Genomic DNA, 15,899 nt, shown 5'->3' on the forward strand with positions numbered 1-15,899 from the left:
AGGTATTTCTCTTAATTAGATCTTTTTTAAAACTCTTTTCTGAATCAGTCGTATAGACCATACCAAAAGGAGTGTGAGATGCCGCAAATCTTCATGTAGACTTTAGAAGGAGCAACATGCTAGGTTGAGGTTGGTTACTGAAAAATGTGTTGGTGGCCAAGTTGTACTTTGAGGACTTAACAGTGCTGAGTGTGGATTGTAGAGATGTGAATTTTTGGTGTGTGATTTTTTTGGTTGGTGTTTGGTTGGGTTTTGGTTTTTTTTGGAAGGAGGAAAACTAGTACAATTATTAGAACGGCTTATTTTCAAGTTTCACTCTGTTGCTAGAAAATACAACAAGGAAAATGAAATGAGAATGTCTGTGCTTAATACTCAGATCAATTAGAAATAGGCAAAGAAAGCTTTGCAATTGCCTGAAGTTTGGAGGCTTATTTTACTATTTGATAGAATGTGCTCGGATGCATAATCGATGTAATAGTAATAAGTTCATGTTCCTTCATCTGGCTTTTTGTTTACTCTGATCATACTATCAATGCAGTTTTACATAAATAAATGATTATTTCTGATACTACTCATTTAATAAAACTGTGCAGGATTTTTTGCTTCTTTTTTTCCAAAAGCACCTTATTTTTTGTTCTTGAAAGTTGGAATTCATCTGTAATGCTTTCAAGGGAGGTCGTAGTTTTAAGGAGGGAAAAAAAGGAAAAAAAAAATGAAAATATGTAGGATACATATCTTAAATTCATTAACAAGTGTCCGAGTCTCCCTCTGTTTTGTGCATGGTTATGGATAAAGCAAATCCACAAGGCCCAAGCATTTATTTTTAAAACAGTTGAATTAATGAGACGTACCTGAATTCTGCAGAAGCGTACCGTTGTTTTATGGCATAGAGAGTAATGGTGAATTACATACAGCACTAAATAGTGATCCTGATGATAATGAATAAATTGAACTTTATTAAGAAAGGACCAAAGTTAGAACAAACCTTTGTTGATTTAATGCATCAGGAAAGTCTTCTGTCTCAGAAGACCCTTTACAATCAACAGTCTAATTCATCTGTCCTTACTAGTTTACAGTTAGGAATCACATGTGTTTTGATGAATGTTTTCATAGGTTTGCCAGTGCAGTGGAGTCACTGGCCACTTAACAGAACCCATGAGCTTTTCTTAAATGAGAAACCAAGATTGTGGGTTCAGGATTTCTCTATGGTGCATTTAATTTATAAATGTTAGAGAGCTGATGCATACTGTTAGCAAATTCAAATGTTTTTGGCGTTACTGGCATGAAATCTATCTTGTTAAAAATGATTCTAATGTCAGTGAAATTTACATAATTAAGTTTCCTTAATGTATGATAATATTTAGTTTGTTTTGATTGTAGGGTTTGTTTGTTTGTAGGGTTCCAAGTCTGGTGTCCTTGGAAGAGACAAAACTTTATACTGGTGTTGAATATGGTAAGTAACTCCTATAGTGGCTTGATGAATTGTGATCCCTTGGCTTTTATTTTTACCCAGTTTTTCATAATCTGCCTCATTCTGTGGTTAGAAGTGATGCAGATAAAGAAGACAGTCCCTCTTTTGTCTTAATATCACTGTTGTCATATCTAAAAACATACTTAAGACATACAAGATGGTCATTTTTATTTTAGTCCTTATCACAGTTTCTAGTGTTCCCAGTACTCAGTATTTCCCCTGGTTTGCTAACTCTTAAGTTGTTTCTTTTACGCCATTATATAATATAGAGAATATATCTGATTTTGTACAGATTTATCAAGAGAGAATTATCGAGAGGCAATTGCAAGAGTTACAAGGAAACTATTGCGTAAGTACTACTGTTCCTTCTCTGTCTGAAAAGTAATGCTGTACTTTTAAGTGTGCTTTTATAGACAAAAGCTGACTAACTTATTTAATCTATATAAACTTAAGCTTTATAGAAATGTTCTTAATTTTTAAAGCTGTTCTCATATTTGACAGTAAATTATTTGTCTTCTAATTACAGGCTATATACTCGATAATTCAGAAGATGATACCAAGTCCTTATTTGTGATAATAAAGGTATGTTTATAATTCAGTAATTGTAATAGTTCAAATGAGGTGATTGGGTTTTGTAAAATAATCGCATTTGACATATTTTTCCTTACAGATCATTAGTGACGTTTTACAGTTTCAAGGATCTCATAAGCATGAGTTTGACTCACGATGGAAAAGCTTTAATTTGGTGAAAAAATCAATGGAGAACAGGGTCAGTAACTTTGCTTTATAAAGCTTAAGTGTGGACAAGGTTCAGGAAGCCTGCGAGTTTTTGAAATTTATTTCCTTGGTTACGGTATTGTTTTGCAGTGTTTATGTACTGTTATTTGTGAATCTTATTGATAAGTGGTTCAGCATTTCTCAGTTGTATTAACCCCCAGTTTTTATACATCCTTGTACCACAATCTCAGGGAAACATTATTGTTCTGCTAGAAAGGCTAATTATTTTAGAGATTATCATCACTGTTGCAGAATCCCAGCTTTACCCAAATAATCAGAAAGCAGGTAGACAGCATTTTTGAGAATGTTGGAAATCTTGACAGTCAACTGTGGTGTTGTTTCTAGGCTCATATATGCCAAGTCTTCTGTTAATATCTAAAGGACAATATGGTAAAAACCATTTGGTGTCAAAAAAATATCACACAGGAATATCACAAAGAACGTAAAGGAGAATCCTTCCACTTAAAGTTATTTGCTTTGACTCTTAAACCGATGATAAGTAAGGAATCAAATTACAGAAGTCATTTTAACTGTAATTTTGTAAATCTCTTGTATCTTAATAGATACACCCATGCCATTTATTTATTCGTTTATTAGTGATTGCTACAGTAGTAAATAACACAACAGGATGCCTTTTTCTTGTTCTTGTGGGTAGAGTAGCTTCCTTTTTTTTTTCCTGAAGGAACTTTTCCCCAGAACAAAATGCAAAATAATTGTTATAAATGAAAAACCTTACAGGGCAAAAAATGAAGGTTGTCTGATGAGAATAATATCTAGATCAAATTCTCCTGCTTCTAAAAGAAGAATAGTAGTTGAGGATATTCAGTCAGTGCGGATTGATGATGGGAATATTAAAACCTAACCGGAATTATCTGCTTACAGCTTCAAGGAAAGAAGCAGCATATCAGAGCCTTGCTAATAGACAGAGTTATGTTGCAGCATGAGGTAATATTTCCAGTCTTGAAATACTTTATATAAACTACTTCACTGCAGAAGCTGATTTGTCACTTAACAAAAGATGCAGTAATCTTGTAATAGTATTTCTGTTATATTTGTCAAGTACAAAAACAGTCTCTTTTTTTGTTTGGTCTTTCTATGTGATTTAGCTGAGAACACTAACAATGGAAGGCTGTGAGTACAAGACCTCCCACCAGGAGATGATCAGAGATCTTCTGTGTTTGTCCACAAGTTCATATGGTCAGGTAAGAAATAACTTTTTCTTCAGTTTTCCTTCTTCCTCCCCTGCATTGCTTTCATGTAAGTTTTTCGGGATATTAATTTCTCAGTTTACTTCCATGGCAGCATAGAATAGTTAAGATTGGAAGGGACCTCTAGAGGTCATCTAGTCCAACCCCCCTGCACACACAGGGTCACCTAGAGCATGTGACACAGGGTGGCATCCAAGCAGGTTTTGAAGATCTCCAAAGAAGGAGTCTCCACAACCTCTCTGGGCAACCTGTTCCAGGGTTCTGTCACCCTCACAGGAAAGTTGTTCTTCCTTAATTTCCTATGGAACTTCTGGTGCTTCAATTTGTGGCCATTACCTCTGGTTCTGTCAGTGGCCACCACTGAAGAGAGGCCAGCCCCATCCTCCTCACTGCCTCCCTTGAGGTACTTGTAGACACTGATTAGATCCCCTCTCAGCCTTCTCTTCTCCAGGCTGAACAGGCCCAGCTCCCTCAGCCTCTCCTCATAGGGCAGATGTTCCAGGCCCCTGATCATCCTTGTAGCCCTGCGCTGGACTCTCTCCAGCAGCTCCACATCCCTCTTGTACTGGGGAGCCCAGAGCTCAATACTCCAGATGTGGCCTCACCAGGGCTGAGTAGAGAGGCAGGATCACCTCCCTTGACCTGCTGGAGATGCTCTTCTTAAACAGACTGAAATAAATGATTAAAACTATTGCCAATTTTGACCTAATTTTCGCATTAAAAATATAGTGTCTTTGAAAAATGAGAAATGTAAGCGGGTGAAGAAAAATCAATTTTTTTTGAGGGATTCAATTCTGAACTTCTAAAAGATTTCAATAAAAATGCCAGGTGAAGACTATTATGTGTTGTATTCCCAGTATGATTCATAGACATGCCCCAGACAGTTTTTGGAAATAAAAAGGTTTTCCTTTTAGCTTTGTAGCTCTTCTCAAGGAACTCCTTAGAAACAGGAAAGGATGTGCTTTTTGTTTGCCCCCCCCCCCCCTTATTTTTAATAAGCAATCAGGTTACTAAGAGAGAGGGAGAAGCGTGTGGTTACAAACCCTTCTATAACTAAATTGTGTGTTTGTGAAGATAAATCAGATAAATTCTGTACATAAGTAGCTGGAAAATATACTTTATATATATGTGTGTGTATGTATAAAATATATATATGCTATGTTTTTTGATTCAGAAGACTTGATGGCAATGTATCTCTTCCCGCAGATCAGAAGTAAAGCTCAGCAAGCACTCTTCACAGCTCTGGGAACTTACAATTTCTGTTGCAGAGATATCATTCCTTTGGTTTTGGAGTTCTTGCGGCCAGACCGGCAAGATGTCACACAACAGCAATTCAAAGTACTGTCTCGTGAACTTTGTTTTATATTTTACTTTCAGAGTCTTTCTATAGAGAACCTGTGGTTATGAAAAACGGGGTTTGCTTGTTTGTCAGCATGACTTTGATACTTACACAGCATACAGCTTATGCTGGACTGATGTAAGGAATTATTTGGATTAGCTTGGTTGTCAACAGAAGTTTACCTATATTCTATGTTTCATCATGCGTTCAGGCATTACAAAAGCTTTCGTTAACACCTGTTCTCAACTTGTGAAATAAAAATTGAGAAACTATAATCCAAAGCAGTAGGACTCTGCAAGAAGGAGAATAGTCAGTGCTGGACAAAAAAATGCTTATCCAAAAGTGATGCTAACACAGTGGCAGGGGAAGGAGGGTGGGTTGTTGATTTTTGTTAGGACTGATGGGCACTTGCTGATGCTGTCAGATCTGGAACTGACGCTGACAAAATGATATCAGGAGGCGGTCCTGGAACACCATCCAGCTGTTCCTTTGCTGGTCTGGAAAGCGTTAACCTCTGCTTCTCCTGTTATTCTTGCCTCTGTCAGCCTTCCTGGCCATAGAAGGAATTCTTAGATTCTTGTAGTATTGTCAGAAAAACAGGTCTGACCAATTGTCCTGTTTCAGCTTCCTGATGGATACCCTCAGACAGCAAAAGATGTTTATGTAATTTCATATTCCTTTTTCTCTTTTATTGATCCTCCTTTTCCTATTGTTTCCATTTTTCCACCTCAGTGTACTTGGCCTGCAGCTGATTCCAGTCTTTGCTACATTAGTACCCAAATGTGGTGTTTCTGATACGGCTACCAAAGTAGTTGTAGACTGTGTGATGTTACTGCTATGATTATCTAGGTGCTGTTCTTTCAAGTCTCTGGTTAATGGAAGGTCCCCAAGACTTCTCTATTACCTATAAAATTTAGCCATTTCTCGCGTAACTCCCTTTAACAATCAGTGAGAACCAGCCATCCATCATGGTTCTGCATGCAACTCATCAGCATCCCACATAATTGTCATGCCCACCAGTTTCTAATGTCATGTCCTGTAGTTACCAGCATCCTCTTCAGTTAGTATAACTTCAGTTGTGGGCCTAGACTTACCTGTTTACAGCCTGAACATTTTTACCACAGTCTAATCTTAGTAATTTCATAGAAAGGGTAGATTTAGTCCCTAATTGTTGAGCAAGTTTATAATGTAATTCAGAAATCACTCAGCCATGCCATGGAAAAGGGAATTGGTGTTATTTTTAATTTCATTATTCATTTAATTTCATTATTCAATTATTCTGTGTGTGTATGCTTACAAAGATATGATTTATATATGAATAACACTTGGTAACCTTTTAAAATTTTCTTTTTTTTTTTTTTGATACAGGGTGCCTTATATTGTCTTCTTGGAAATCACAGTGGAGTATGTTTGGCAAATCTTCATGATTGGGACTGCATTGTACAAACATGGCCAGCCATTGTTTCTTCTGGGCTTAGCAAAGCCATGTCCCTGGAAAAACCATCAATAGTTAGACTCTTTGATGACTTAGCAGAAAAAATCCATAGGCAGTATGAAACAATTGGATTGGATTTTGCAGTAAGTGATAGATTGCTATGTTATTGTTTGAATTCTGAGTACATTTGATTGAATAAATGCTTGAGACTAACTTTACATTACTTGAGTTATTAGATCACTGATGCTGACCAAATTTTGTGATGTAGTAATGGAGGTTTGTGTTTTTGGAAGTGAAGTAGAAGAGCTTCCTATGACTTTATTGGAACTTGTCACTCTTAAGTTCTAAGGAAACTAGTTATGGAAAGGAAGCTCAAACCATATTCAGGTTCTTGCTGCTCAGGTGTGAAGATGCGTGTTGGTAGGATGGTATGGTCAAGCTGACATCGTCGCTGCTTGCAGTTGTTTGTACAGCTGTCTCTTGTCTAAACAGCATGTTAAATGCCATGGTACTCTTTTAAAGAATTGATATCAATTAATAAAAATATTTCATAAATGCTTTTTAAATTTTTCAATAAAATATTTTTCTCTTTTAAGTTATTTTAAAATATAATAAAATATGTGCTTGGAGAAGTGGTCCTTTGTGAACAGAAAAGCATTCTTCCCTGCTTCTCCAGGGATTCCTGGGTAGTATAAATTGAATCTGATTTACTTTTTTGGGGATAGGAAATTCTTTGCTGTTCATATGATTCAGGGTCCTCTTTATTTCAAAGCAGAAACAAAACTATAAATTTCTGCTCAGTCCAAAATATTTGCCTGCTCTGTCAATAGATTCCAGAGAAATGTGTTGAGATAGCTGTTTTGCTACAAAAATCAGAACATCCTAGTTCAGACTTGACGGTGCCTTGTTCCGAAGAAATTCAATTAGGAATTCAGCGACAGAAAGAGAAGAACAGTGAAGCTCTGCGGTAAGTTTAACTTCACTGACTGCCAGCTTGCATTACCTGATGCTTACTGTACAGTAAATATAATAATCCCAAATTGCAGAACTAAATCCTAAGCTAGACAAATTCACGTGGTGTTTTCTCACTCAGCATCCTCCTTCCTCTATACTTAATCTCTTTCCTGCTCCTCCTTGTCCTCCCAAGTTATTTACTGCGTCATATTGACTCACGTTTTGGTTCTATGTTTAGACAGTTCTCTCAATAGCATCTAGTTGGTGATTCTCTTTTCTTTTTTCTCCCTCCAGCCACTACGAAAATCTAGTCAACAGACTTTTGGACTGTGTGGAGCAAAGAAATCTGTAAGTCTGTGTTTGCCTGTGAGAATTTACCTTTAGGTGAATTGAAAGCCTGAATAAATATCAATTGCATTAAGGGGTGTAGTCAACATGACTGAAATTGAGGGATATTTTTCACCCTTGATATACTTCAAATGCAGTTTGCCGGGAGCAGTATATAAAGATGGGACAGCATATTTATTTTTATTGTAATCAACTTGGTAAGGTATTGCAATTATTATACTTCTGTAAGTCTACATGTGTTTGCAAGTGACTTATGCTTGCCCAAGCATGAAGATGTAGGTTACTGTAGCGAAAACTTGGATTATGATGTCTCGGCACCATTAAAGAACTAAATGATTCTTAAATTTATTCTTACTGGAAACTATATTTGTTAGTATTGGGTATCATCAAATCTTGGAGTTTAGCTTTGTTATTGACTAGTTTGATCTTTTTATTTGTTATCATTTGTTCATTCTGGGAGGGTGCAGAAGCTCTTTTTCTGGATGCATAACACTGAAATCCAAATAGGATTTAATTGGCAGCTTATTTTGTTGGGCTCTAAAAGAATTTCTGTGTAGGACTCTATTTTACATTAAAGATACCTCTCCAATCTTGACACTTCAGTGCAACTGGAAGTGAATATAGCAGTGAATAGCACTGAATACAGCACTGTCATAGAACAGTATTTATGTCAGTCTAAATGTTTGCTGTATAATCATGTCTGTGTAAAAGCCATGTGTGCAACTGCTGCTTTTTTTCTGTTTTGATTTTTAGTCCTTGGAAGTTCGAGCACATAAGCATTGGCTTTCTGTCTCTGCTCCTGAGGGATGACAGGGTGCTGCCTGTCCGTGCCATAAGATTCTTCGTGCAGTGTCTCAACCATGATGCAATTGTAGTTCGTAAGGTAAAACCAACATAATTTCATCTTCTGATTTTCAGCTCCTTGGGTTTTAGATCAGATGTTTGTTGTTTTTGCTGTGATAAAGCTGACTAGATGGGGAACACATCCCTCCCTGCCCCTTCGGTCACATATGCCTATAAGTGCCTGCTCTGAGAACATGACAGTCTTGGCAGTGCTGCAGCCATAACATATGATTTACAGCCTGTAAGATGCAATAATATACAGTGTAGTTGTTTGTTCTTTCTCACTGCAGGTTTCTTTTATGGAATTTCCTTCAGACTTTTTTTGGCCAGCTGCAGGTTACTACTCAGAAGGAATTCACTACTGTTTCATATTCATTCATGTTCATATTTCTCGCTTCTTCAATGAGGTTTGCAAGAAATGGCCACCTCCTTTTTCTCTTGAAAATGATTAGTGGGGAGGTTTTTGCAGTGTATAAAAAACACAGCTAGTTCTTATCTTGTATCCCCTGAAGTGACTAAGATTTATGGGAGGTGGCAAACACTGATGCGGCAAAATTCCCTGTAATGTTCATTCTTTTTCTGGGAATCTGAGTCATTGACTTAAAATGAATCTGTGATGAGTAGACACATCCCCATATTGATAAATGCATGGAACAGATAAATTAATCCCTTGTTCTTTCTTCTAGGTGGCCATCTCTGCAGTGGCTGGTATCCTCAAGCAACTTAAGAGAACACACAAGAAAGTGCCCATCTGTCCTTATGAAATTAGTAAGTTTTATTTAAAATAAGAAGTCTTTTACTGCCAGTTTTTTTAAAACATTTTTTATGATCAAATGAAGCACTGAATCACATTTTTTTGTTAATATTTTAAGCAAACAGAAGAGACAATAAAATCAGAAAAGTTTATTTTTTAAACAGCATTTGCAAATGTATACTACACTATTTGCTTGTTTATAGTAAATGGAAAAACTTTAGAGAAATAGCCGTGGTCATTCTCCTTTCAGGAGCCTTTTTTTTTTTTTTTTTTTTTTTTTTTAATATGCCTCCCTTTTAATCGTTTTTTTTGATGACACATTTATATAAACTCATAAAGGAATCTTCTATCAGTGTTGTTTCAAATGTATTTAAATGCTGTAAGTTAGATGAATCAGCAGTTAACATAAAAGATGTTGACTCAAAAATCAAGAAACTTGCTCTTTGTGCTTGGAGCGTAACAGTCGCAAGCAAAAATTTCACTATATCTGAAAACTATTATTCTGATCTCTATTTCCATAATGTAATTTCAGGATGTTTGTGTTACTGCTTTTTGCCAGTGCTGAAGGCTTCCCATAAGTCTCAAATCTTGCGTGTTCTTAGAGGGCTTTTTTTTTTTTTTTTTTTTTTTTTTTTTTTTTTTTAATCTTAGCTTTTGAATCAGTGCTATTTCTGTAACCCCTTTCATTTATGAAACTGATAAACATTAATAGACCAATCCAGTAACTGAAATCAGAACCAGCTAATCCTCATCACTTCCATATAGGACCTTCTCTGAATCTAGTTATGTTTAAAAAAAAATAGCATTTTTAATACCTTACTTCTTCAGAACTGCTGGAGAGCATGCAGCAATAAAAGAAATATTCGAAATTATTTATTTATTTTCTAAACTAAATACTTGAGCACACTAGAGATGTATGGGTGCATACTGGACTAAAATTTGTAACGATACAACTGCAGATAGAAACATGTCTTAACTTTATATTGTTTATTAGTCACATCAATTTACAGGCTATAACTAAGTGACTCCAATTATAATAAAAACTAAACTGAATCTAATCCCTGGGCTCCTAAGGAAGAGAAGCTTTTCCAGAGGGCACTTCTGAGCCAAGCCCAGTGAATTTGCACCTTCCATGTAGATGAACTCTTCCCTTCTGTCTGGTACAGTTTAGAGCTCGACATTTGTAGACTTAACGTATGGCTTTTTTTTTTCCTTTACCTTTTCTAATAAGATCAAACTCCCTTTCCAAATCCATAGTCATCTGTAATTAAAAGCTTAATGACCTCTCTCTGTATACACTTGTTGGGAAAGATGTCTTACCAGTGACATAAAAGCTCATAATATCATCTGCTAAAAGTTGTAATGTTTGCCAGGACTCGCAGTGGACATGTTTGACAGAATATAAAATGCAAAATTCCTCTTTAACCAGGTGGAAACCCTAAGCCTTCCAGCATGCAGGCTGGTGACAGACTGGATAACCAGTGGCTGCACTATGACAGTCAGAATTTACCAAAGACTAAGGAAGCTTGGGAATCATGTTGTTTTGTGGAAAAAACACACTGGGGATACTATACATGGCCTCAGTAAGTATTAATAAGTCGTGGGTATTGGCATAGAATTGTGGAAGTCGTGAGGAAAAATATACCTGCGCCAACTTAAATATTATGTTTGTTGCATTTATCCTTTTTTTTTTTTTTTTTTTTTTTTTGGATTTGAAACCATAAAGTATTTTTTCCTTTGTGCTGTTTTTGTGTTTTCTGCTTTCATTTCTGCTCTTGAGTCATTATAACTTAGTTTCAAACCTGTCTTTCCTCAGGGTTTGTAGGTACTATAAGCACTTCTAAAATTTGGCTACTTAACTGCTTCTGTCAAAAATCGCACATTGATTTAAAATGAGGTATGCATGTATAAAAATAACACGATTGCAAAATATGTGTAATATTCTATCACCAACGATCCTGGATTGTTTGCTGTAATATTCTTATATTGGTACACTTCAGATGGTTTTATGTTATAAATTTTCTTTTAAGTTTTGCTTTTTAGGAGTTAATAAATCTTATAGAATTAATTTAATGTAGCAAATTGTCAGTAAGCTTTATTTTACTTTGGGACCTTCTTTAATTCTTCAGAACTATGACAGTTTATGCACCAGTTGAGCAGCAACCAAAGCTGGGGCGGAGGAGAGATGAACTGATAGAGGTAAGTGTTTTCAAAGTGTGTGTGTGTGTGTGTATATGTCTTATTTATTCTTTTTTCACCTCTCTCCATGCTTATCCTTCTGCTTTCCTTTCAAGTGTAGTCCACAGGTTACTGTGGAGGTAATACAGTACCTTTTTCTTTTCTAACTTAAATATTGATAGCTCTCTGGAGAGTGCTCACATAAATTGTGTGTTTTTCTTACCTAATATTACCTAATGCTTGCTCTGAAACAAGAGAAAAAATGGATAAACTAGATGTGAATTCTGCCAGAAATAGGAGTAAAATAGAAAATGAGACTTAAAAGGGTTGGGATATACCTGTGGTGAGTAAGGACCTCAAAGCTAATCCCTGCCTTTTTTTTTTTTTTTTTTTTTTTTTTTTTTCTTTCCTACAGGCAGAACAAATTATATATGATCACTTCTCTGATCCCAAGTTTGTTGAGCAGTTAATAAAGTTTTTGTCTTTAGAAGACAGGAAAGGAAAGGACAAATTTAATCCCCGCAGATTTTGCCTCTTCAAGGTAACTAGATTTCAATAACTATATTCATTCCTCTTTGTAGATGATTATCCAGTCAGTATGGAGAAGCTACACACTTGTTGGCTTATGCCACTCTGTTGCTGTATATTGATATAAAGTTGCTCTGCTTTGGTGAGCTTCGTTACTCACTTTTTCCTTCGGACACTTGGATGTATTTGCATTATAAAACAAACTGTTTTCACTATCCGCATATTCAAGTCTAAAATACTTCACAATCCTAACTCCTTACAATCCTTTGTACAAAGCAAGTAGCATGGGCTAATAGTTGTGGAGGACACGTGTTTGTTTTGTAGGGCCTTTTCAGGAATTTCGATGATGCCTTCCTGCCGATTCTCCAGCCCCATTTGGAGCGCCTCGTAGCAGACTCCCATGAAAGTACCCAGCGCTGTGTAGCTGAAATCATAGCTGGCTTGATAAGAGGCTCTAAGCACTGGACATTTGAGAAGGTGGGGAAGTAGTATTTTTGAATCAATCATGAAAGTTAAGTAAGAGCTTTGCCTGTGTTTAATAGTTCAAACTTGTGAAATTGAGGACCATCAGTGCATTACCAACTGCAAGAAATAACAGGTTACCTTATTTTGAGTGCAATTCGTAACTTGTCTTGGTGCCTTTTTCATGGTAGGTGGGAGCACAATGCTGCAAAGTAGAACTGAGAACAGCAGTAATGGGTTAGCAAAGCTAGCTAGTAGGAAATGATGAAGGCAGATATTTCTTAGTCATGGTTTAGAATTTTCTGATTGAAATGAGTGTTTAGGTCCACTTTGTGGTACATACTTAATCTGGACCTAACTGTCCAGACTACTTTTAATGCATTTCATCCTCTTCATTAATTAATTTCAGATCAACTGAACTGCCTTAGATCTGAAAGTTGAGCTTATGTTTGTTTGTTCTTTTTTTTTTTCCTCTTTATATTTGTTTATCTTCAGTAATATGATTCTAACAAAATTGTTTCCTTACTGCATGCTTTTTGCAGCAGCAGAAACATTGCTCATCAGTGAGGTGCCTCCTAATTAGTTATCTCTCCTCAGTATTTCTATTACCTCATGACATTGGAAGATAGAAACTAGCTATGCTGTAGAAAAGTGGATAAGAAATAATGTCCAAATAAAATTATTTTAAACAAAAATATTTCATTGGGCTTGTATCATTGTGTATGTAGTGTATTTCATCCAAAATATTTGAAGTAGAAATATAAGTTATTTCACAAAAGAATTTGCATTGGGCTTTCTCTGTATGGTTTTATGTGATAGCATGGAACGCCAGGGCTTATGAAATACTGCAGGAAACCAGAGGAGCTGCTCCTGTTTTTTTGATGGAGTCATCCTTTGCAGTAACTGGCTATCAGGAGCTAGTTTTGTGGAGTTAAACAGCCACATTGACTTTTAGGGCTGAAATCAAACCGCCTTGTCTAAGGCGTTGCTTATTGAACATGTTGTGCTGCCCTTGATGCTCATCATTGCCTATTAAGTAGGGGTTGTAGACCAATCTTCATACGAACTGCTTTCTCCAAATACTCCTCAGACCAAATCATATGCTCAGGTTTAATGATAGCTGGGTACAGAATTGCGTTTTGACTGTCCTGTCAGTTCAAAAACATTTTGCCATCCTGGTCTTGAGTCCAAATAGAGAGGTGCATGTGGGCTTTGGGGGGGAGTACTGTTGCACCACTTAGCCTGGATTAGGGATGCTCCTACAGTGGCATGGCACCTCAAGAAGCCATGGAGTAGAAAGGGCTCAGAAAATGGTACTCCCAGTGCGAAGGTGGAGAAGGCTGCAAGAATAGCCCTCCTATAAAAGTGCAAGTGTGTGCAGTCATTGATACGATTTTTCTTAAATCTGTGTGAAAAAGGTGCATATTTAACCCACAGCATTTCCAAACATCTTGCAAACAAAACTGAAGTGATTTCTGAAATAGCAGCTTTGGTATTTATTTTCTTTTATGCCTATCATACTATTTGCTTTGAAAAACAGTGTTATTTTTCCGTGTTTTGGGAAGATAAGAGGATTTGGTTTCATAGGGATTAAACAGCCATTTTATTCATGAATAAACAAATTCTGTGTTTTGCTTTCCTGCTGAGCAGGTGGAAAAACTTTGGAAGCTTCTGTGCCCATTACTTCGAACAGCTTTATCCAACATTACAGTGGAAACGTATAATGATTGGGGCACATGCATAGCAACCTCCTGTGTAAGTACTCCATTCTGCCTTATTGGTTCACGCTTTACAGATAATATGTCAAGTTTTATCTGAAGTTTTATGAATTGAGGTATTCTGGTACCTTTTTCAGATAAAAATGGCAAATACAGTCTAAGTGTTAAATATAATAGAAAATGATCCTATCTTAAATCTTGCAACTTTTCAGAAAACTTTTATTTGTAAGGGAGAGAAGAAAATAGGTTTATATTGCACTTTACAAGGAAATAAAATATGTACCTTCGGTTTCGTTCTAAGTAACTAAGTACAAGTTGTGTAAGGTTAGTGGGTGGTGTTGATGTTTGCTTTTACTAGGTGTTTGCCATTGTTCAGTCTTTTCTGAAATCTTTTCAGAAGTGTTTCTGAAATCATTACGTATATTTTCTTACATTAAAAAACTGCGCAGCACGGCAGTCTGCTGTGAAAACTGGGATCCCAAGTTATTTCCTAATGTATCATAAGACTTCTGGGATGTCTGGGAATCGTAGTGTCCAAGAAGCCTGATAAATGATAGGCTACAAATACTTTGGATCAGTGAGCAAAATTTAGCATAGCTTGTCAGTCCTAGCAATAACGAAACATCCATGATAGAAAGGGTTGTTCAAATATGTCAAAAATTAATTTAAAATGGTTGACCTTCTTATTACTATAAGAACAGACAATTAAAAGCCTGTTTAAGTGTGGGTTCTTCATATTAGTTTTCATTTTGAAAGACATTTATAATAAAATAAACCCAAGAGATACAAAGAGCCATTGTCAAAAATGTTCTTGCTTTATATTATTTACATTAAAATTCCTGTCTTGCTGTATCTGTCTCCCTACTTTTCAGGAGAGCAGAGATCCCCGGAAACTGCATTGGTTATTTGAATTGCTGTTGGAGTCCCCACTGAGTGGTGAAGGAGGATCGTTTGTAGATGCATGGTAAGAGGAATGTTTAACTGTTCTAGTGTGGTTGAATAAAGAAGGAAATGAAAGTATGGACGAAGTACACTGAGACCGTATTTTGAAAGACTGTAGAAGTAGGGCCACTTTTCATTTATTGTGCTCCATGTGGTCACATTTTCTTTTTCTTTTCTTTTTTTTTTCTTTTTTTTTTCTTCCTTATTTAATGTAATTGAATCTTCTAAATGGTGCCTTGTGAGGGTTAAGCCCTGGCATTGCAGTAATATTGTTCCATTTTTACTCATCTTTGCGGGCACTTCACACAAGGACATTTAGATGCATGGACACACAAAACATTCAGAAGAAGTCTTTGAGGGGGCAGGGGAAGGGAGGGCGAGCTGTGGCATGACTACAAATAATTCTCTTCTGGTTTGTAGCCGACTTTACGTGCTGCAAGGCGGCCTTGCACAACAGGAGTGGCGAGTACCAGAGCTGTTGCACAGACTGCTGAAGTATTTGGAACCTAAACTCACACAAGTTTACAAAAATGTCAGAGAGAGGATAGGAAGGTCAGTGATCTCTTGTTCTTGACATATTTTCTGCACTCGTTGCCTGTAGTCCTTGTTTTATCTCTGTGTGTGAATACCACTTCATAGAAGTGATATAAATTGTTATTTTATAGACTTGCTCCAGAAGTTTCTGACATCATCTGTTTTTGCCTTTTATTGTACCTAACCTGTCATTTTTCACATTCAGGATCTCTAAAGCTCTAAAACCAAATGTGCTGTGCCTAAGCCTTAATAGAGCTGAAAATATACAGGGACTCCTTTATAAAGCATTTCAGTAATTTAAAAGAACTAGCAGCAGGCCTGTTGCTGGGGGCAGGGAGGGTTGTAGTTTACTGACTGTTATCTAACCCTGCTTGACTCTATAGAGGATATCTGGAAAACATTTGTTTC

At 36.5% G+C, this 15,899-nt stretch overlaps 1 protein-coding gene across 1 annotated transcript in view; it reads left to right on the forward strand.

The window, feature by feature from the left end:
- Positions 1-15,899, forward strand: part of PSME4 (proteasome activator subunit 4) — a 57,208-nt gene that overhangs the window by 33,389 nt on the left and 7,920 nt on the right. Inside the window, exons 21-39 of the mRNA XM_088532560.1 lie at positions 1,398-1,453; positions 1,764-1,820; positions 1,998-2,053; positions 2,142-2,240; positions 3,131-3,193; positions 3,355-3,450; positions 4,663-4,794; positions 6,164-6,373; positions 7,061-7,197; positions 7,479-7,532; positions 8,286-8,415; positions 9,062-9,143; positions 10,559-10,712; positions 11,259-11,328; positions 11,723-11,848; positions 12,160-12,312; positions 13,948-14,052; positions 14,888-14,979; positions 15,378-15,509. Of these exons, the coding sequence (XP_088388686.1) occupies positions 1,398-1,453; positions 1,764-1,820; positions 1,998-2,053; positions 2,142-2,240; positions 3,131-3,193; positions 3,355-3,450; positions 4,663-4,794; positions 6,164-6,373; positions 7,061-7,197; positions 7,479-7,532; positions 8,286-8,415; positions 9,062-9,143; positions 10,559-10,712; positions 11,259-11,328; positions 11,723-11,848; positions 12,160-12,312; positions 13,948-14,052; positions 14,888-14,979; positions 15,378-15,509 (2,004 nt within the window). The remainder of the gene's footprint in view (positions 1-1,397; positions 1,454-1,763; positions 1,821-1,997; positions 2,054-2,141; positions 2,241-3,130; positions 3,194-3,354; positions 3,451-4,662; positions 4,795-6,163; positions 6,374-7,060; positions 7,198-7,478; positions 7,533-8,285; positions 8,416-9,061; positions 9,144-10,558; positions 10,713-11,258; positions 11,329-11,722; positions 11,849-12,159; positions 12,313-13,947; positions 14,053-14,887; positions 14,980-15,377; positions 15,510-15,899) is intronic.

The sequence above is a fragment of the Tinamus guttatus genome, unplaced genomic scaffold, assembly GCF_059628265.1.
Source record: "Tinamus guttatus ecotype Peru unplaced genomic scaffold, ASM5962826v1 Tinamus_guttatus_pri_ptg000033l, whole genome shotgun sequence".
Lineage (NCBI taxonomy): Eukaryota > Metazoa > Chordata > Aves > Tinamiformes > Tinamidae > Tinamus > Tinamus guttatus.